Genomic DNA, 23,580 nt, shown 5'->3' with positions numbered 1-23,580 from the left:
TCCTTTTGCGGTTGCAAGAATATCATCTTTCATAGCAGGGTGAGTGGTCAAGATTTCTTGAACAAGACTGTACAACGATGAACGTTAAAACCGGAAGTGGTTGATTTCTAATAATTACGTTTGATTACAGGGTAAAAGAAGAGATGGTAACTATTTTAAGAACGCTAACTCATTAAAAAAAAACTCTTCTCGCTGTCTCTTATAGGTCATGTTCTATGTATATTACATTGAACCTGGAAGTCATATTGGATTACCACGGTGTCTATCGGTTACGAAAAGGATTAAAGAAAGTCATGAAATCAGAAAATGGTCATGAAAGTCAAGAAAGTTTGCTTTTGGGTCACGATTCATTTTATCTGTACAAATATAAGTATATACTTGTAAATGTTGTTCTATAAAATGTCAAAATTCACCACCAAAAACTGAAATGGTTTTAGACGCTAACAAATCACAAGTAAAGCACGCTTCTATCACGTGCGTGAAAATTGGCTCAAGTCGCACTCAAATTCGCTTTTGAGAATGTTACTAAATTTAATGGTTTGTTAAAGAAAAGGTCATGAAAATTCATTTTGGAATTTTAGTAGACACCCTGTCATTTCTGATTTTATTAGAGTGTTATGGAAAGACAAAATGAATTCTTGGGATGCTCCGTCGATTGTCCAAAACAGCTTCTCGCTATCTATTACAGCTTTTGCTCCACAGTAATGAAAAATAAACCGAAAATTGTTGATTTCTACCGCTTCTAGTTTTATCAGTGTTAAGGATAGAAATGACAGGTGTTCTTGGAATCTTTTAGTCGATTTCCCAAAACTGCTTCTCGCTATATATTACCGTTTTTCCCCATTCAATGTTAAAGCGGGAACTTCTTTATTTCTGCCACTTTCTATTTCAATACAGTATTAAGGATGGAGTTGAAAGGTATTCTTGGGATGCTAAATCGACTGCCTTAAACCGTTTCTTGCTAACTATTACCCTTTTTGGTTTACAGGATCAACATTAAAAGCAAAAATGGTTGATTTCTACCACTCCTGGTTTCTGATCCACAACCTCCTGGTTTATGATCCTTTACTAACGAACGCTTTCGAGATAATTACTTTAGCTATCAATTGCAAAAAACAGAAGTCAAATTCAGTTTCGTTCAAGAGTTTCGTGCGGAGTAACGGACGGGATGGACCAAAGTACTAACTGTACAATATTATTATAAATCTTACTCTGTAATCCCAATAATTAGATACATATTTCAGCGTTTTTGATTGTGATCTAGAAGGGAAGAAAAGGGTTTGTAAGAGAATAAAGTTGGATATTACAATTATTATTATACTAAGATGTTTATATCTCGGGATCCCGTAAAGTTGAAGACATGAAGTCAACGCCTGTATTTGGAAGTCAACGCCTGTGGGAGTATCACCATTATCTCAGTGACCGCGAAAACTATGGATTTGATACTAATATCGGTCATTTTGGGACATTTTTTACATCGCCCCCCGCTGACTCCCGGACCGCATACTTGCAAGTCATCGCTAATGGAAGTGTCACCATTGATTTCAGCGACCGCGAAAACTATGGATTTGACACTAATATCGGTCATTTTGAATTACTTTTGTATGTCTTGGTATCTCACCCCCTCCGGTGATCCCCGGCCCGGAGCCGAATAGCGTGAATTTGGAAATTAATGCGACTGGAGTTTCACCATTGATTTCAGCGACCGCGAAAATAAGAATTCCACACTAATAGCTCAAGTGGTAGAGCGTTGGCTTCGCATTCGGGAGGTCGTGGCTTCGAATCCCGCTGCCTACCATCCTGACTGAAGTTTTCCAGGGTTTCCCTCAGTCCTACCAGGCAAATGCAGGGATGGCACCTACTAAACTGGCCCTGGGCGATACCTTCCCAAATCCTTTCCATTGTTAATGTTGTTGGATATCCAATGCAAAATGGCCTCTGAGCTGTATCTGGTGATTGTTATATAAATAAATAGTAAAATATCGGTCATTTTCTACTACCTTTACATGTCCCGGTAAACGCCCCCCTGAGACCCCCTGGTTAGAATTTCGACAAAAACGTTTACTCTGGTCTGGAGCCTTGACCAAGGTATTCGTGACTAAAATTTGGTAACGCTCGGTCAATTTGTCTGGTTCCCAAGCCGGTCCGGTAAAAGACCCCTGAGACCCCACTGCTTCGAAATTTGAAAAAATCGCTGCGTCTTGATCTGGGGCCTGGGCCAAGGTACCCCTGACCAAAATTTGGTAACTCTCGGTCCACTCGTCTGGTTCCCAGGCCGCACACAAAAAGACAGAGACAAACACAAAAAACAAACTCTTTATTTTATTTATATTAAAAGATAGTTTACAAGACAGTATTCAGTATGTACTTTTTATAATAATTGAGGTCATAACGAAAGGAAAATTGTTATATTTTAATAAACAGGAGAAGGAGGTAAATATTGCAAAATCTTTTTCAATACTTTTTTTTATTATTTTGCTCGAAATGTCTTCATAGTTTGTTATTAAAATACTTGCCAACATATCCTCATTTTATTGTCCTAACAAACCAATATATATTGATAGTAAAACAGTTTAGATTGATAGAGGTACTGGGTCTTCAGAATTTCATGTCACTCCCCCTCACCGTGACGAAATGTTGGCTAAACGAACCAATATATGTTCCAGTAAAAGAGTTTAGAGTGATGATGACCACAGTATTTCATGTCACGGACCCCCCCCCCCTTCACGAAATCCTGGCTACGTGCCTGCAACACTGTCAGAAGCTACGTCCTCGACTAATATACATTTACAAGTACAGCTTTTATTTTCGTTTCTTTTTTTCAACAGTTAACTAATTTAAAACCGTATTATAATTCAAAGTACTTATCATATTTTTAACGCAAACAAGAATATGTAGTTAACTTCTTAAATACTTCCCTCCGCAGGAACTCGTTCAGCGCGTGCAACAAGCAAAAACAACATGCTTGGCGTCTCACAAATGACAAAGGACAAAAAAGAAAAGCAAAAGCAGCACAGCAGTGCGTTATCGCAGTCAGAGCTGACAACATAGTTTCGGTCGTCACATACGCCAATAGACCTACATGCGGTATTCAAGAGTTATACAGTTGCAATATACGTTGTGCCCAGTAGCGCTACAGGCGGAATGTGCACGAACTACAAATGAATATGTTTCTTACAAGTATCAATCACTGTTGAACCCTCTTTACATTCTACACATCCTTTTTTCTCCCACTTTTTGATCTTGACAAGCAGAAGTACCAGGCTTTCCGAGTTCACAACCATAAACTGTTTGTGTACAGAGTACGTTTTCAGTTCTTCGAATGACTCTGCGCGCGAAGAACAGGAGTGATGGTCGGGCTACCGAATACGGCAGCCAGAAACACCCGGTTGCAACTTTAAATGTAAGATACAAATATAGAGCCTTGACAATGTCGTGAGGATGTATATATACTGCTAAACACTAGAGCGAAAAAACTGAATCGCAAAAAGCGTTTTGTAGCAAAACCGAAGCAAACGGAAGACGGAATATACGAACAACACTCCTGACTATCAAGAATACTACACAGATAGCGCCACAACGTTGTCAGGTCTTAAACAATACCGTTTTGGCATTCACAAAGAAAATTACATTTAGGCTGCACATAATATCAACTTACCTGTCCAGGTACTATTGTTCTAATTTATTTTTGTACATATCGTTCTTTATTATTCCTTGTGTAATCCTGCATTGTGTGCAGTTGTATATTGCTATAGAGCTTTCAGTAAAAGTTTAGAGATTTTAGTGTATTGTCTTTTGACAAGTTACACATTGTTTCTATTGAATTCATGTAATTTTATTATTAGTAGTAGTGTACATTGGTTACTACCAGCCCACTTTTTCCTCCTACCAGTACTTTTGGCAAATATTATTTAACACTTTAGGATGGCACAAAGTGAGATTGAGTATTGTCTTTGGGCAGGCTTTTATGACATTTAAAATCATAAAAACTTACATCTAAAAACTCTATAACATAAATAAATTTTCAAAGTAAAAAGCAGCAAAACCTGTGCACAGGTGGACCTGAGAGGACTTACGTCTTTCTCCTATTTGCTTCTTTGGTTTTGCTTTTGGCTGCTCTCAGGCTCCTTTTTCTGTTTGTTTCTCTTTCTGTTGCTTCTGCTGCTTCTGCTGCTGCTTCTGTTGTGCCTCCGTTTTCCTTTCACGACTAGCGCTAGTCTCCATTCACATCAACTCCCTCTGATCTGTTTGGCTTGTAGAGGAGATAGTTAAAATCCTTCTTCTGGCTTGAAGGCGATTCGAACCTGCGACGTCGACCACGCCGATAACTACTCACAGCTGGCCAGACCATGAGCGAGCACGCTCGGCTAACACGTACTCAAGGAAATCAAGTGAAAATCGGTCCTTATATGTGAACAAATACTTCTACAAGCAATGCCTCTATTAGCAAAGTGATAAACTAAATGATATGCTACGCCATCTATTAAGTAAGTGAGTAACTGCTTGAATATGTTAACCTAGCCTGCAAATTTAGATTAAGCATCAATGTTCAAAAAGAAAAAAAAATGTCAGTGTTCCCAACCCACTTATCAAATATTATAGTGTTCACCCCAAATATTTTAAGAGGATAGTTTTACCCCTCCATAGTTAAAATGCGCTAACTCATCAAATAAAAAAGTTGGCAAATTTCTGAAAAAAATTATGAGTGCAACACTGCAAAAAATAAAAATTCAGATAATTGAAAATAAAAAATACTAGCATAATCTACATAAAAGGGTAAGACTTTTTTAAAGAATAACATTTTCCCGAAAACTCAAAACAAAACCCGTAAAAAATTCTCGAAATATTGAATTTGTTATTTCTCCGTTGTTTATTAGCCAATTTTCAAAATTCAAACGGCAATCAATAGAGAAATAAAATTACTATCTTTTGAATGTTTTGTAGGCTGCATAACTCTAAGGATATTATTACAAGAACTCAAATAACTCCCTTATTTATACATGTATCTTTAAAATTCAAATGACATTGCGTTCTATATGTCTAAGGGTCTTAGTTTTATAGCTTTATAATCATAAAACTCTTAAAATCAATTAACTATAATTTAAAACATACTTAAAATTACAAGTTTGGATACTGATAATGGAATCTTCTGTTAACCTCGTTCTCTATGGGAAACAATGACTTCTTAAACTCAGTCCATTGGTCATAATTCAAGCTGAATAGGCAACCGTTAATATCAAAAACTACTTCCGTTTTGGTTTGCTCATATTTTACAATTACATTGAAATTATTAGTATGAATGAACTTCTTTTGGGAATCCATACTAACCACTCCATTTTTTACTTTAGAAAAAATTTTTAAATCATTTTTTTACTTCTTAGAATCATTTTTAAAGAACTGTTGATGTATTTTGTAACCATTAGAAAGATCTTTCATTCCAACATACCTCATAAACAGTTTCTTAGTTTTCATCTCTTTTAAAACTTGACCAGTATCTTCATTATATCTCTGTGATAATAAGGTTTTGTATTTCTCATTTAGATGTACTAATACCCTTTCCCCAGTGTATTTTGTTTGTATCAATTTCCATGAGGTTATTTCTTATGATTTTCCTTCTTCCAGATCTTACAATTTAACAAGCTTTAAAATGTTAATATTGTTTTTCTTGTTTAATTGTGAGGCCATTTCTCATTTATTGCATAAAACTTTTGAAAATCTATTCATTTTTGTAGTGATCTTATCTCGTTATATATATAGTTAATTTTATCAACAATGTCTTTTATATATTCGTCTGTTAATTCTCCATTCATTACTTTAATAACATTTAGCTCATCCTTAAACATAACTATTTGAGAAACCTTATTTTTATAATACTCTTTCTTCGAAGCTATATTAAATCGTGTTGATAAACCAGTGATAACGGCAGAAGCAGATCCAAATACTGATGTAACAATTGAATAGACTGTAACAGGAATAAATATATTTATAAACCCCGTTGAAGCAGAAAGTCGTATCGAAAATGCAATAAGAGTAACATAAATACATTTTAACCTCTTAAATTTCCTCTTATTTTTTGCTAGTAAGTTTCGGAGTGTTAATATTGTATTCTCAATTAATGCAATTAGATTCTCTCGTGGAATGTTATCTGGAATATTCATTTTATTAAATAAGTTTTTATGGTCATTTTTTAAATTATCGGTTTCATTAAATAAGCAAAGTGGAACGTTTCGTTCTTATTAAACACAATTCATCATTCATCTTAACTTAAACACAAGTGAAGCGTTTCGTTCTTATTAAACACAATTCATCATTCATCTTAACTTAAACACAAGTGGAAAGTTTCGTTCTTATTAAACACAATTCATCATTCAACTTAACTTAAACACAAGTGGAACGTTTCGTTCTTATTACACACAATTCATCATTCATCTTAGCTTAAAAACAAGTGGAACAATTCGTTCCGTTTTGTACGGTTTGGATCACAATCTGTTTATCTTCTTGGTCTATATATCAGTTTTTATGATAATTACCACAAAAATACTTTACGAACTAAAAAACATCTAATCGCATTTAAATTTTCTCAATCATCTTTTCTTTTTGAACATCATATTCAAGGTTTTTCTTCCCAATCATTACAACATAACAAATCGTTTTATCTGATACATCGCTTTCAAAATTAACAGTCAATTTCAAATTAGTTTTGTCATTTACAGTTACTGATTTATGCTTGCTTGTGTTAATTACGAACATGGGTCTATTTTCTAAAAACTCTTTAGGATAATAAAACATCTCTGTGTTTAAATTGTAACTCTCTTGTATATCGTATACATTTCGTAAGCTTAGAGATATTTATGCTTTTCAAAATCTAAGTTCAAAGATTCTAAAGGAAAAGACTCATTTCTAGAATTACGAAAATGGATATTCTGTATTTTATAATGATCAAAATAGCTTGAATCTCTTTCTTAGTTATCATTCCTATCAGTTTGGAAAAATGCAATCACAAAATTAGGCATATCAAATTCACTTGAGTTAAATTGTGTGGTTAGATCGAATTCTAAATATTTGCCTGTAACTGATTTTTGTAAACATTGATATATGTTGAAGGAAATAGGAATCTTACCTATTTTAACATGTTAGTTCTTAACAAGGTAGCATAGTAAGGTTCATAATTAACAATAGGCATTCTCAACTCCATATTTGTAATCTTAACTTTACCTGGATGTGGTTGATCATTCTCATACGTTCCATCCTGCTTTTTAGTTTTCCAAATAGCAAATGCATTATCACAAGAACCACTTCTTTAAATGTATATTTCAATCCTCCTTTCCACATAATATCTTTATAATCAGAACAAAATCCTGGTAAAAGTCTTAGTAAAAATACTAATTCTTCATCTGTTCTTCGCCGTGTAATTCCTTCCCATCCACATTCATCATAATGATTTGCTTCTGGTTTTGAAATTGTACATGTGTTTACAGCTATCGAACTTAAACCAGGATAATCTATAATATCCAATATTTGTCCATGCTTACTAACATGTATTTGAGAAAACAGATGTGGGAAGAAGTTATTAACAAGTCTAATATTTTGACGAGCAGTATATTCTCCATTAGCATCTCTACCTCTAATTTCAAAAGTTACATAAATAGCATAATAAGGATGAACGAACCCATCCCCAACATCTATATCAAACTCAATAGATCTGTTTGGCTTATTTAAATTTTCGATTGTCTTTTGATTAGGTTTAAAGGATTGTAATTCATATGACTATTTTATCCATATTTATTATAAAGAAAAATTATTGTTATCGTTTTATGAGTTCAGCCCATAAAACAAATAAAATATAACTTCTCCAAATATCCTTATTTCTATTCACCTGACTAATGATTTCTGAAAAACTATATCCATTTGTAAACATTTTTTAATACTACAATACATAAATGCCCACAGATTACCTCGTTAAAATGTTGTATACGATTGCTACTGTACTCTATACTATAACCAAGATATTTTGCAAGTGTTTTTGGTGGATTACCTCCGAATGAATCAAACACATACTTTTTATTTCCTTCTTTCCAATAACAAATCCAATGAGTTCCTATATTTTTAGACGTATCAAAGATAACAATACCACACTCATTTTTCTTTGGTTGTTTAGGTAATTCATCACTCATAAATACACCTCTAAATTTTTTTTTATTTTAAGCTGTTTAACAAGATGAATTAGATTCAAGTTACTTAAGGCTTTGATTTCTTTTTCTTTACTGTTTTGGGCTTTAAGTTTTTTGGAAGCTTACCCCCTTGTTTTTCTTCCGTTACTAAGTTATGTCTCTTCTGTTCTTCTAATTCTGCTTTATTCTTTTTCATATCTTCTACCGTTTTGACTACAGTAGCAACTCCAGCACTAGCAGAACCAAGAGCACCTATTAAATCTAGAATGGTTGGAATAGTAAATATAAAACCTCCATAGTGAACTTTATTATCATTTGCCCTTATTTCTTTGTTTATTTTCTTAACTTGAGGTATAGAAAGAGTTAAATTCATTTTTGTATCTTCTTTCATCTTTTTAGCTTTATCATTTATCTGTTTCTTAGTTAAAATGTGATTAATATTTAATTGTTTAAGTTCCTCATTAGGAATTGTAAATGTAAAACTACTTAACTTCATACTTATATTTATTATAAAACTTTTATGGAAAAATCCATAAAAATTAAACATAATACTTATAAACCTAAACCAAACCTTACTTTTGTGTTCATAGCTAAGGCAGTTCCAAGAGCAGGTAGCTTCTCACTTATTAGATTAGCATCTTTAGCAAATCTCTGTTCCATGCTTTATTTTCTAATTCTGTGTCTGCGTACCCCCAGAATAAAACTGTCGTAACTCTGAAATGTCAATTTTAAGAGTAAGCCAAAGAAATTTGTTATATCTAAAGGAACTTCATTATCTCGTCTCTTTTTGAAGATTGTAACGTTATTTCAATATGTATAGTAATAATTATTGCAAACAAAGTCTTTCTTAAATACATACACATTGCAATTATTACACGTTAAAAATTGATAACAATTAAAAATCTATTTTGAGTTACGACAGTCTTATTCTGGGGGTGCGTCTTTATTATCTCTATAGTAAATATCATGTTCCCTACAAGCTTCATTCCAAACCTTCATTCCGAACCGTATTCCAAACCTTGTAATCCTAACGTTCAAAATTTACCAGACATTGATTTAATTGTACAAATGTCTCCAAACGCTGGTATTTGAACAATACTTCCACAAAGAATTCGTGATATTTATCCAGAAAACTATTATGCTAACTATTTAAGCGTTTGGAGTCCACGTCTAATGAGATTCAAGAATAAAGTTAACGGCTTTACGTCATGACTTAATTGTTAATGGTAACATCAGAAGATTCAGTTTACCTATGCTTAACTACGACAGAAAGGTAACCAGATATCCAAATACATAGAGTATACGACTAATATAAGGGTTCAACCTAAACTATTAGGCAGATATAGAACTGAAATTCAAAAGATTGAAGCTAATGGTTAATCTTTCACTTTAACGTCCCACAAATATGCCCATAAATCTAATTAAGACAAAGAAATAAGACAAATGAATGATGATGACAGAATCGGTTAGATACAAATGTGGGAGGAAACGGGAGTATCCCAACAAAACATACGGACATGATGTCTTCACTACAAACTTACCTGACAGGGGTTGAACCATTTACCGCACGCTCTACCACTGTGCTTTCGTTTCTACATATTTTATGTAAGCTCTAATTAGCGATATTTTGTGAAATGACCTCCGTATAACATGTAAGAATTCACAAATCAGTTGCTGAATATCTTCGGGTGTCAAGAACAGCCAGGTTCGTATCGCTACTCGGTTCCCTTGATTTAGATTGTATGTGTTTGTGTTAAATTCTCGCATTCTTGAGTATAGTTTTCCAGGATCTGGCTTTGTCCCGTCTCTCTCAACTATACTTCACCTTCCGCCATTGTCGATAATTCACGTTCTTATTTATAACACGAAAGTGTTAGTGCGTCATGGAGTGTAAATTTGATAATTCAAAGATTGTTATAATTTAGAAAAATCGAAACTACTCTACACTAATTAGATTGTGTTCAAATAAAATTAGCACAATATCATGTCATTTTTGATAAATTTATAAATCGGAATTTAACAATTAATTATACAATGATAAATCAACATTAAATGGGACTTCATAGCAAACAGTATATGTGAAATAATAGTGCCAAACTTTTAGGAAGGAATATAGGTCCATACCAATTTTGCCTAACAAATCACGACTTCAATTGTACAGTGGGCCACATAAATTCTTGAGGCAAAAAATCCGTGGGTTAGGCAACCCACCTAACGTCCACTCCAAGATTAATTACGCCTGGTAGAGGCTAGAACAGCAGCATGAAGTTGTCCCCATCTGTTACAAGAGCAAATCGTGAAGAGTGTTTTTGTGTACGAGTGAGGCAAATCGCTGGCTGACGAAATGACAAAAGGGAATCTTTGCATACTTGTACTCACAGTACACAGCACAGTATCAGAAAACAATATACGGACACAAGAGGCGCCGATGAGAAGATAGCAGTCAGGGGACTTAAATAATCTTATAATTAACTCAAATGATGGATTATATAAACAAGTTAACTTACTTCAAATGACTATACATGTATGTGTTACAAATAATATGCGGATAGATTATGTGGTATATGTATTAGATTATTTTTTTAAGTAAGCACAATGCCTTGCGCTGAGTTTTGAAACTATTAACAGTAATCCTAGATGCAAATCAATCAAAGTATGGATGGATCATTCAGGGGAAGAACCCAGCCCCTAATGAAAATTTTGGGGGTCTAACGGGACCTGAGCTCCTAGGTTTCGGCGCCAGTGATTGATACGTAATGTTACTTCGAAACAAGAACTTGTCTGATTTCATTATTCGTTAAATGACTTTTGAAAATGCTAAATATTGGTATGCAGTAACTTATTTGTAAATATTAAAATTGCAAAATTCGATAATACTCAAACGATTTGGAGAACTTATCCATACTAAGCGTATTTCCCCTTAGGTTGCAAATATAACTGAGGGTTCCTGATTTGTATCTTATTTTTTAACATTTACTCATTGAGACACAAGGAGAAAAGAAGAGAATATAGTGTCAATAAACAACAATTTAAAAATGCACGAAATTAACGGTTAATATCAAATATAGAACCATTAACAGAATTAACTCTGTAATTCGTTTTCTCCATTCATTTTCCTTTATTTATTTTCAGGATTACATCATTACTGGATTTCTCCACTGGAGATTATCTTTCATTTGAAAGCATCCAACAGGAGCTCAGCCTTGTAAATGAAACAGTTTAAAAAGTATAAATGGGGAGGAGAGAATCGAAGCTAGATCGCCGGATTAGAAAACCACTTGTCTAAAGTGTTACGTATTCCAGCTCGTCTAAACAAAGAGCCTTTTCTCTATGCTCAAAACAGTAGCTTGCTAATAATCAAATTTATCGGCAAAACACAGGAATATGTAATTAATAGAGCTCGGGATTCCATGCACAAACAAACCCCAAGATATCCATGCAAATAAGCACGAAAAATATCAAAAATATGCATTAAAAATTGTAACATATGCACTGAAATATACACTAAGAAAATAAAATTACAATTTCTTATGAAAAATATTTAATGACCTCTGTTGTTTGAACTCTTAACGTCTTCTTGAGATTTTCTTCTGTAAACCCTCTGCGTTTATCAGCGGGAACGTTTTGTATATCAAAACGTTCCTTTCCACACTAGCAGAAGTCACTGATGTATTTGAAAAGCACGAAAAGCACCAAATATCTTCTTATGTTAGGTCCTCTTTCAATTCCATCTTTACGCCATAAGTATATTTCAAATGTCAAATTGTTTTATATCCGGAATTTCTGCATAATGCCTGGAAAAGTTTATCTGACGCTGTGTATTTCACTGGACAAAGTCTGTACTAATTCACCCAACAAGGAGAGTAAATGGAGCAAGGCATTGTTATCGCATTCCAACTGTCTGATAATTTCAGATATTCTCGAGAAATTGTTGTGTATGTAAATTTTGTTCTAAATGTCGCTTGTAGAAAATCATTTTTGCAACATGGAAATAGCAGCAGCATCATCGGGATTTAGTGAGTTTACAATTGTCTTCACTTTATGATTTACGTTTTCTGCATAATACGGCTTCTGCCCACGAGCCTCATTTAGTTTAAACTGGTTGCGAAGATAGCGGAACATTTTTTGTAATTTCGCGAAAGATACGTACGCACGATGGAGCTTTCAAAAATACTTTCTTTATTCTTGATACAAACGCACCTACTTCCAGATATTGGTACCTGATTGTTTTTGCTACATGATGAAGACCGTATGCAAGACAAGTGAGGTGGACTAATTCTGGATACAACACTTTATTATGTTATCTTTTATTGTACACAAAGTTTTATTATACATCTGAATTTACAAAGTGATTGACTTCACTTTAACTAACCTACGTTTTGTAATATACTCTGAAATATGCAAGTATGCAGCAATAAAATTCGGAAATATGCAGTATCCTGCAAAGTTTATGAAAAATGCATGCCATATAAGTCTCAAACGAAAAAAAATGAAATGAAATCTTTGAGTTTTACGTCCCACGCTTACGCCGGTTAGGCTAAAGGAGACGGTGATTATGAGAAATGAATGAAATGGTGGAATGAAGAAAGTGGGAGGAAACGGGAGAACCCCGAGAAAACCCACGCACACGGTGTGTGTCCACCACAAAGTTCACTTGGCGGGAGCAGGGTTTGTACCCGGGACCCCATGCACCAGAGGTGAACGCTCTACCACTGAGCCACCGCGGCCCCGAGAGTCTCAACCGAGTTGAGTTGAGTTGAGTTGATTTTGAGTTAAACGTCCCGTTCAGCAGTGAGGCTATATGAGACGTGGACTTGCTGATTAACGTGGAATCCGAAACACATGAGGCCCCACCGGGAGTCGAACCCGGGTTTCCCACGCCAAAGGCGCGTACGCTAACCGCTTAGCCACGGAGAAGCTCAGGGGTCTCAAACGAATCCTTACATGTCCATCTGAAAGAAAAAAATGTCCATACGTTTCTGCATGTTACTATAAACAAGCACTTTGCATATACATTCGGGCTGTAGTAATTAAGAACTCTGAGGGCATTATATTACTGTGTTCACTAAGTTACTAACATTTCAGATTTTTAAAAAACAAACTACAAAAATCCTTTATTTTGAATCAAATACGGCGCGTATATTATACTAGTAAACGAACTAAAGACGAACCCATTACAGCGTAGTAATCGTGGTTCAGTTGTCAAGGCGCTCGACTAGTAATTTGAACGTAATCGAATCGTTTCCACGAACGCGAAGTATTTTTTTTACTTTAGAGTTTTTTTGTCGTTTGATCGGCGATGACGCACGTTTTATTATCTTCAGTTATTTGAATACTCGGATGTTTCAACACCTGAACTATCAAATCTTCAGGAATAATAATAGCAATAATAATAATAAACTAATAAAATTATTATTGTCTTATAGAAGATTAAAAGTTAGGAGATTATTACCGCTCAGGACAACATTACAACCAGAAACCTGATATTTGGCAAGAATATTTCGGTTTTGCTTAGTGTTGTCCACGAGAAGAGGAATTTCTCATCTCATTTGTAAAAAAAAAAAAAAAAAAAAAAAAAAAGAAAAGAAAGAAAAGAAAAGAAAATTGAGACGAGAATTAACATTTTACATTCGAGACGGGACTAGGCTAATTCCAATTATCATCTCGCTTTGGAGATGAGAATCGATATGAGCGGAAAAATATCGTAAACATTTCTCGTTTTATCTCGATTGTCGAAGTAGTGCATGTCCATTCTTTAAGTAACAATTACTTTCTAGACTGAATCTTATACGCTATTTGTTACTTTGTATTACGGAGCTCATCGAATTATAATCTGTGTAGGTTTTTTTGTAGCAAAGCTTTTATAATTACTTCAGCATATGCTGAAAGTTAGTTTATTATATGCCTTATTGTTCAGTGATATTCAGTTATTTTTATTGCAGGTATTTTCCTGAAAACGTACAGTAGAATACTATCTACATGAAACTTTGGTGGAACGCTTTCCTTTAAAATTTTGGTAGTTGCATAAGCATGTCCTGGAGGTCCGGACACCGTCCGAAATCCCGACTTATCTGTAAATTTTTGCTAATTTTAGGGCAATTTTAAAAATGTTAATAACACTATTTTATTATTATTATTATTATTATTATTATTATTATTATTATTATTATTATTATTATTATTATTATTATTACTGAAGATTAAAGACCTCAATATCACGTCCTATTGCAATGTATAGAAGTATACTGAAGTTGATAGGAAAAGAAAAAGAAAAGATAAGAGTTACTTTCGAAGGATTAGTGTCAGAAAGGAAACTGGCGTGGTAAAAGAAGGTGTCACCTCCTGGACAATATTAATATCGAAATTTTGGATGCTTAAACAGAAACTAAGTAGGATTTGTCTTCATCACGATACATAGTAACACGCTTTCTTTAGATAAAAGACTTTGCATTATGTATGCGCTAGGAATACAAAAAAGAATACTTCCTATTTACAAATTTCGTTTGAACGGATATATGGAACGTATTGGAAATGGCGAACGAAAATATTATTATTATTTCTAGCAGTAGGAGTAATAATGGAAGACGTCCGGAATAATCAGGGGCGAACTGAGTATATTAGGGCCTAGGCCGCGGTTACCAATTAGGGCAGTCAGTCTATAACACTAATCTCTAAAATAACGTACAATGAACATACAATCCGCGGCAAAAAACCTGCAACATGAGGATGTAAGTTTATTGTGAAGCTACGCCTAACAGCACAGGGAATGAACATAACGTCTAAGTGGAACGAATCACGCCAGGATAAGCCTCGGCCTCCTCCCGTGCACACTTATTTTGGAGCAAAAGACTTCGTCATTTCACAATAAACTTATATGCTCATGTTGCAGGTTTTTTGCCGCGGATTGTACAATGAGTCATCACCTAATGCAGTTGTAAATTCGTTGTTACGTGATAATTTTTGCAAACTATGATTTATCACTGGTCATTGAAAATTTGATGTCACAAGTTTTAATCAAACAGCAAAGCACAGGATTTCCAGGAACATAAAGTCTCGAGAGAATATTTTAAAATTATTATTGTACTACCATATAGTAGCTGAAACACTAAACAAATAATAGTCATTAACATTTTACTCTATAATGAACAAGACAGCTTACTGTTGACTGAGGAATGAACACGACAGTTTTACTGAAAATGGACTACAGTGTTGAAACAATAAACAACTAATAATTTGAAGAAGTTAAGGATCTTTTCAGTTTAGATGATGATTTGTAGAGTTCGTGAATAACTTCGTCCTCTGACGCTAAATTTAGCATGTCTCTTCCCATACTCATTAGTAAAAATGTGTCCAAAATATCTTTTGACAAACTAGCTCTGAGGTTTTTTTCACCGACTTTAGCTCTGAGAAGCACCTTTCACATGTCACTTGTGTGCCTGGTCAAGATAACAAATATGTGTATACAATGTATAAATTTTTAAAACAACTAGATTGACATAGAAATTGGTACACAATTTTCTCTCCACATTGACAAACAATTTTTACATGATGTGTTTGCAGTATCATTATTACTCTTGCCGTGAATACCGTCCAAAGATGTTCCATCTCGCATACCGGCTCAGGTGCACAATAATCATCTTATTATTCTACGGATACACTGACATCATTCTCTTCAGATCATCAAAAAGCAGAACATTTTGTGACAGTGTGTCATACACGAGCTCTTTGCATATTTCCTTCTGTTTTATATTTAGCTCTTTTTTTAGCAACTCTGAAAGCTCCTGCATGCACACCATTCTCCTTGATTTCCGGAAAGTGCTTGGGATCCAGCATTTGAAGTACACAGTAAGTCTTTTGGCTGCTGGATTCTATCACTGATACATGTAACCTGTATTCAGAATTTCATTGTAGCAGGCACGTAGCCAAGGGGGCTCCTGGGGGTCCGGACCTCCCTTCGAAACCAGAAATGAAAAATTAAGAAACGTTGAAACAGAAATAAACGAGGAAAAGGAGAATCAGAGTTAAAAATAAAAAGCTACAGCAAGCTTTCGGTTACTCTTTCTTATGAGGAGATTTGTATTACTTGCAATACATGGTAGCAAATGAGCAGGAAATCCTGAAAAGGTCAGGAAATTCGAAATTTTTAGAAAAGTTACGGAAGTTTCAGAATTTCTGCTACTAGTCAGGGTAATTGCAAGCTTACGAAAGCATAGTGCCGTTCCGTAACAGTGGGGATATTTTTTATCATAATTTTTCGTCATCTCTTCTGTGCAGTATCAAACATGTGATATCAGAAACAGTTTTCTACTGTTCCTTTAACCTGTCATTTGGAACAGATAATAGTTGATGTAATAATGAAAACAAAAAAGTTATGTAGAAAGAAAGTTGTTAACATCTGATTGAAGAGAGAAAGGAACACAGACATTGTAAAATATTTTACAAGACATTATTGAATATGTAGTTGATATTATAGTGGATATGTACTTTTTATAAAAGTTGAGGTCATAATGAAAGGAAAATTGTTATATTTGAATCAACAGAGGAAGGAACGTAGATATTGTAAAATATTTTTCAATACTTTTTCTTTATTCTTTTGCTGAAGATTTCTTCGTAGTTTTTATTAAGTAATTACTCACATATTCTCATTTTATTGTGCGAACAAACCAAAATATGTTGCCAGTAAAATAGTTTAGATTGATCGAACTGCTGGGCTGATAACCAGAGTGTTTCATGTCAATCTCCCCCCCCCCCATCACGAAATCTTGGCTAAACGAACCAATATATCTTGCCAGTAAAATAGTTTAGAATGATCAACCCCATGATGTGATGGCCATAGTATTTCATGTCACGGATCCCCTTTACGAAATATATAAAAGTTTTATATTCTGAATGAATCACATTCACTTACATTTAAGTTCTTTCCCAATTCCCCTGCGGCAAACTCTCCTGGCATTTTCTTCTTCTTTGAGATTTTTCTGAGCGGAAAATCGTATTCCATTTCTATCTCTACACCAGATTGCACAAGCATTTGATTTATCTCCTCACAAAATATGTTTGTATTTTCGTAAACCATTAAACAGACATCTTTTGCCTTTATTTTCTTCTGAAGTTCCTGGTGCAAATTGTCTACAAGTCTTCAGGCCGTAAGATAGTCCAATCCGTGAGAATGCAGGTATTTTGAAACAGGTTCCATTTCTGTAAACAAGTCCTAATATACAGAGCACATCATTTCAGTGTCAAATTCTGTCCATTTATTTAGCAAAATCTCAGCTTGAAATTTTGATTTCGCATCAAAGCGTCTGTGCTGCACATCATTGAGGAACAGTAAAAATGTAAGAAATCTTGATGATGACGGACAGTCGTCCTCGTCTTGGCTTCCTGGTGCGTAGCGAAACTCCGTTAGTGTTAATTATTATCGCATTCAGTGCCTTGTGTTTTGATCCACCATCGTATTGCACGAAATTTTTGAAATTTTCGTAATGTAACATTGATCAACTGCATAGAGTAGACGCAAAAATAATAACTTGGCTGCTAAGGAAGAAGCATTGCTCACTGCAGACCCTACTCTAAAACAGTGTGCATTGTCTTCTGATTACCAATCACGTTATTTTGAGTCTACCTTAGTAACTACGTGAACTACACCATCAATCTCGTACTTTATTGGCATTATCGCCTACTGGACATGATTAGGATATGACGCTTTTGTTCCAAAGATGGATAGAATTATGGTATTTATGCTCGTGAAAAATAAATTCCATGTCAACACTATAGCATAAGCTCCAGCGGATAATTCCAAAAAATGAATCACGTTTTATGTTCTAAATGAACTTGATATTTGGACTAAGAAAAAGTGAATACATTTTTAAAAAGGCGCTGCTTTTCCAATTTTGAGATATCAAATATAGACCTGCAAGATGTGTTATCCATAAAGAACCAATCAGCCTGTGCTTCAATATGGGTCCAGCTACAAACCAGGCCCGAGTCTTTAACGATGAAAGGGCAGCAACGGCCCAACATAATGAAAAAATAACTCAGGACCCCAACTGCAAAATGTAATAAAAGATGGCACAACATAATGAAAAACGGCCCATTGACACAACTGCCCACACAATGAGAAAAGGATCCCAACTGCTCAATGTAATGAACTGAGGGCCCAACTGCTCAATGTAATGAACGAAGGGCCCAACTGCCTAATATATTGAAAGAAGGGCCGAATTACCAAGGCAACTACTAAACCACAGTTTCCAATAATGAAAGACTATAGTCAAAGATGGGCCTAGCCACAAATCCACTAACAAAAGGTACCTATTAAAAAGTTAACTTACTGTATAACGAGATACTTTGTATCGGTCCATAATTACATATATCTCGGGCAGAAAGTGCTTTTACACAAGCACTATACCTGTTATAATGTTAATTAAAAATAATAAAAGAAGAATGTTTTAATATATAGAAGAAATATACATTATTGTCTAATGGGTTGCTATGTCGTTGTTTATAGATACTTGCTTAACATGTTTGATTGCAAGACAGTTTGTGTGAATATACGTTAAAAGGTAATCAAAGAATAAATTATTTAATATTTATCATGAACTTGTAATTTCGTTAAAAGGTGATCATCTTAGTGAATAAAACATCAGAAGATATTTTAAGGTGAAAACGATTATTGCCACTGAAGATATAACTGAACCAGGGTTAACGACTACCTTTGGTGAGTCGTTGTAAAATTTTTGGTTTACCTCACCCGGGATTCTTGTAAATTCATATCCCGAAGTCTAAGTAAGGGTGAATTTACCTTAGTAAGAAGGTTCATGAATACGAACTCAACTATTCTTAGAAGTGGTAGAGTAATTACAAGAAAAATCATGATTGGTGAGACAGTAGAGAATGAAACTGTTGATGATGCTAACAACGGGCAGAATATAGCTCCTATTGCACCCGGAATGTTGACATTAGAAGACAGAATTCTACTAGCATTACAGCGACAGGAACAACGACTAGAACAAAATTTAACTCAGATGTCCAAAGAGTTAAAACAAACGGTACAGCAAAAATCCGAAGAATTGAATGGACGATTAGAAACACAGTATGAAGAATTGGGTAGACGATTAGAACAAAAATCCGAAGAAGCGAAACAATCTATAATACAAGCTGTGACAGATATCACGTTACAATTCGACGAGAAGTTAAAAAGATTATCTGAAGATTGCAAGGATAATTACAATCATGTAATCCAAGAAGTTAATATTGTAAAAAAAGATTTTGAAGTAATCGAATCTTCTGTTCGTCAGCAAAAGATTCAGGTGACAGATAATTCTAACCAAATACGTGCAAATACACAATTGATATCTACCTTACAGGAGGAAATTAGGACGTTACAGATTAAAGACAACGCATACAACAACAACATGGTTAATGATCGTTTGGAGTTCCCTCATTCACAAGAGATGACCTCGCATTCACCCGCAGTAGATCGACGTGGACCTTGCGTTATCTCTTCTTCAAGTAACCCATCCGATGAGGATATTATTTTGGAAAGAATTCAACCAAGGAATACAGATGGGCGGAAAAGAGATGGTGGAACCACACATAACGCAGTAGGTAGAAATTTTCACTCAACACGAACACGAAATGGTGAAAGAAATGTAAAGTTAAGTGTAAAAATGAGCGAAATACGTGCTATGAGTAAGTTTAGTGGTAGATGTAGTGAAAATGCTACTTCTTTCCTAGAAAAATTTCAGGACGAATGCAGTATAATGTGTATAGATAAATCTCAATATATGAAACTAATCCCTCATTTATTACTTCCACCGTGTTCTTTATGGTTTAAAGCGGTACGGGAACACGTCAAAACATATGAGGAGTTCAAGGCAGCGCTGATTGCAAATTATGAGAATGACTTTCTACTTGCAAACAGAGACGCTACGATTAGAAATCAACCTTTTAATCCTCGCGTGCACAAATCTGTTGTTGATTTTGTTGTGAATACGTATAACGAATTAAAAATCGTAAATCCACTACAATCTGAATCTAGAGTGATCGCATCTATTCGAAATCTACTACCGTTTAAATTACAACAAATCCTGTTTTCTACGCAATGCATGAGTTTTAATCATCTATTAATGCTTGTTCAATGTTATGAAACTCAATACCAGGCACAGAATCATCAAGCAGGAGTAGGCAAAATTAAAAACAATTCAGATAACTTTAGATCAGTACCAGTCCGGAATCTAAATATCCGTAATGTAGACGATACGGAACATAACCTAAATCGAGTAAATTTAAACAATCAGAACAATCAGAATAGGCAAAGATATGATGGGAACACACCTAACCTAACTAATCGTGACAATAATTATGTCAGACCATTTAACCAAAGTAGATTCAAAAACAGACGAAATACATGGCGAAATTCTAGAAATACTGTAAACTACATTGATAGACGTAACCGTAGTTCAAGAGATGGCACTTCGTATCAAAATCAAAACAATGACGCAATTCATGTACAGAGTAATAATGCGGAACATAATCATGATTGTGCGGTACAATGTACTTTATTGGAATCATATACAAGTACGAATCTAAACTGATTGCAGTTGATGTGGTAGGGGTTAAACCCATATCAGCTATTGATTCTTCTGAATATTTATGTGTGAAAATAAATTTAATTTCTTCTTTTCGTTCACTTGAACATAGATTATTATATCTACCATACGGGAAGATGTTAATGTTGTTACTGATTAAAAACAAAGGTTATTTATATTATATTGATTTATGTTGAAACTTTATTGTCAAAGATTATATTCAGTAGAAGGTTCATTCTATTAAGCTAATTATCCGACGACTGTACTCATGTGTCACCTTATATGATACTTAGATAAGATTCTTTTGTACCTTGTTGATATGATGTATTCTTTAAAATACCATCTTACATAATTGTTATAGTAGTATGGGCTGCACTTTAGGACACATTTTGGCCCCTGGGTCCCTGCCTCAGGACCCATAGTCCCTGGCCGGGGTCAATGACCTAGGGGTACATAGGACCACCCCTCTAAATTTTGGCAGGGGTACCATGGCCCACACCCTAAATTTTGACAGGGGTACATAGGACCACCCCCCTTAAATTTTGGAAATTGCCAAATCTAAAAATTTGGTATGGTAGCCTAGGACCACAGTATGTACCTCTATCAGTATTGGGTGTCTATGTCGTTCCCTTTCATGGGTAAAAAATTGCCAAAAATTCAAATTTCGGGGGTTTTTGACCTAATTTATCCCCTTTGATGAGGTGTTATTACCCTATATGGTTATATGGGCGTATACAGGGGTCCATTACCTTTCATAAGACATGGGTATATTAATGCACCTCTTGAAAAATTTGGGAGTGGTACCTTGGCCCACCAATTAATTTTTGGAAATTGCCCAATTTAAACATTTGGTATTATAGTATAGGACCCTAATATGTATTATGATAAATTTGGACGGTCCACCTCGTTTCCTTCTAGGAATACCAAATTGCCAAAATATAAACGTAAGCAATACGTAGTACCACGTGTTTGGTTTTTGACCTAATTTATCCCCTTTGATGAGGTGTTATTACCTTATATGGTTATATGGTCATGTATAGGGGTCCATTACCTTTCATAAGATATGGGTATATTTGTGCACTCCTTTAAAAATTTGGGAGGGGTACTTTGGCCCACCCCTTAAAATTTGGAAATTGCCCAATTTAAACATTTGGTATTATAGTACCGGACCCTAACATGTATTATGATAAATTTGGGTGGTCCACCTCGTTCCCTTTTAGGGGTACAAAATTGTCAAAATATAAACGTAAGCAATACGTTGTACCACGTGTTTGGTCTTTTGGCCCAATTTATCCTCTTGGATGAGGTTCTATTACCTTATATGGTTATATGGTTATGTATAGGGGTCTATTCCCTATCATAAGACATAGGTACATTTGTGCACTCCTTTAAAAATTTGGGAGGGGTACTTTGGCCCACCCCTTAAATTTTGGAAATTGCCCAATTTAAACATTTGGTATTATAGTACCGGACCCTAACATGTATTATGATAAATTTGGGTGGTCCACCTCGTTCCCTTTTAGGGGTACAAAATTGTCAAAATATAAACGTAAGCAATACGTTGTACCACGTGTTTGGTCTTTTGGCCCAATTTATCCTCTTGGATGAGGTTCTATTACCTTATATGGTTATATGGTTATGTATAGGGGTTTATTCCATATCATAAGACATAGGTACATTTGTGCACTCCTTTTAAAATTTGTGAGGGGTACCTTGGCCCATCCCTTAAATTTTAGAAATTGCTCATTTTATATATTTGGTATTATAATACTGGACCCTAACATGTATTATGATAAATTTTGGTAGTTCACCTCGTTCCTTTTAGGGGTACGAAATTGCCAAATTTTAGTACAACCACGTGTTTGTTTTGGCGCAATTTATCCCCTTGGATGAGGTCCTATTACCTTATATGATTATATGGTTATGTATATTGGTCCATTCCCTATTATAAGACATGGGTATATTGATGCACCCTTTAAAATTTGGGAGGGGTACCTTGGCCCACCTCTTTATTTTGGAAATTGCCGAATTTAAACATTTGGTATAATAGTATAAGACTCTAATATATATATATATATATATATATATATATATATATATATATATATATATTACTATAAATTTGGGTGGTCCACCTCGTTCCCTTTTAGGGGTACAAAATTGCCAAAAATATAAACGTAAGCAATACGTTGTACCACGTGTTTGGTTTTTGGTCCATTTTATCCCCCTTTGATGAGGTCCTATTACCTTATATAGTTATATGGTCATGTATAGGGGTCCATTACCTATCATAAGACATGGGTATATTGGTGCACCCCGGGAGGAGTACCTTGGCCCACCCCTTAAATTTTGGAAATTGCCCAATTTAAACATTTGGTATTATAGTATATGACCTCAATATGTATCATGATAAATTTGGGTGGTCCACCTTGTTCCCTTTCATGAGTAAAAAAAATGCCAAAATATAAAGATAAGCAATATGTTGTATCACGTGTTTGGTTTTTTGGCCCAATTTATCCCGTTTGATGCGGTCTTATTACCGTATATGTTTATATGGTCATGTATATAGGTTCATTTCATATCATAAGACATGAGTACATTGATGCACCCTTTAAAAATTTGGGAGGGGTATCTTGACTCATCCACTCAGTTTTAGAAATTGTTTAATATAAGCATTTGGTATCTTCGTACAGGTCTTCAATATGTACCACTATAAATTTGGATGGTCCACATCGTTCCCTTTCATGGGTAAAGAACTACCAAAAATCAAATTTCGGAGGTTATTGACTCCTATTTAATACGTTATATGGTTTATTATCTCTATA

General features: G+C 34.7%; 1 protein-coding gene across 1 annotated transcript in view; it reads right to left on the bottom strand.

Annotated features, from left to right (window-relative positions):
* Positions 1 to 9,731, bottom strand: part of LOC145682004 (hemolymph lipopolysaccharide-binding protein-like) — a 114,088-nt gene extending 104,357 nt beyond the window's left edge. Inside the window, exons 1-2 of the mRNA XM_081753607.1 lie at positions 9,713 to 9,731; positions 8,298 to 8,432 (exon numbers count right to left, since the gene is read on the bottom strand). Of these exons, the coding sequence (XP_081609733.1) occupies positions 8,298 to 8,432; positions 9,713 to 9,731 (154 nt within the window). The remainder of the gene's footprint in view (positions 1 to 8,297; positions 8,433 to 9,712) is intronic.
* Between the last annotated feature and the right edge of the window lie 13,849 nt (positions 9,732 to 23,580).

The sequence above is a fragment of the Thermobia domestica genome, chromosome 3, assembly GCF_964235325.1.
Source record: "Thermobia domestica chromosome 3, izTheDome1.hap1.1, whole genome shotgun sequence".
Classification (NCBI taxonomy): Eukaryota; Metazoa; Arthropoda; class Insecta; order Zygentoma; family Lepismatidae; genus Thermobia; species Thermobia domestica.
This window is presented reverse-complemented; position numbering and strand designations above follow the sequence as displayed.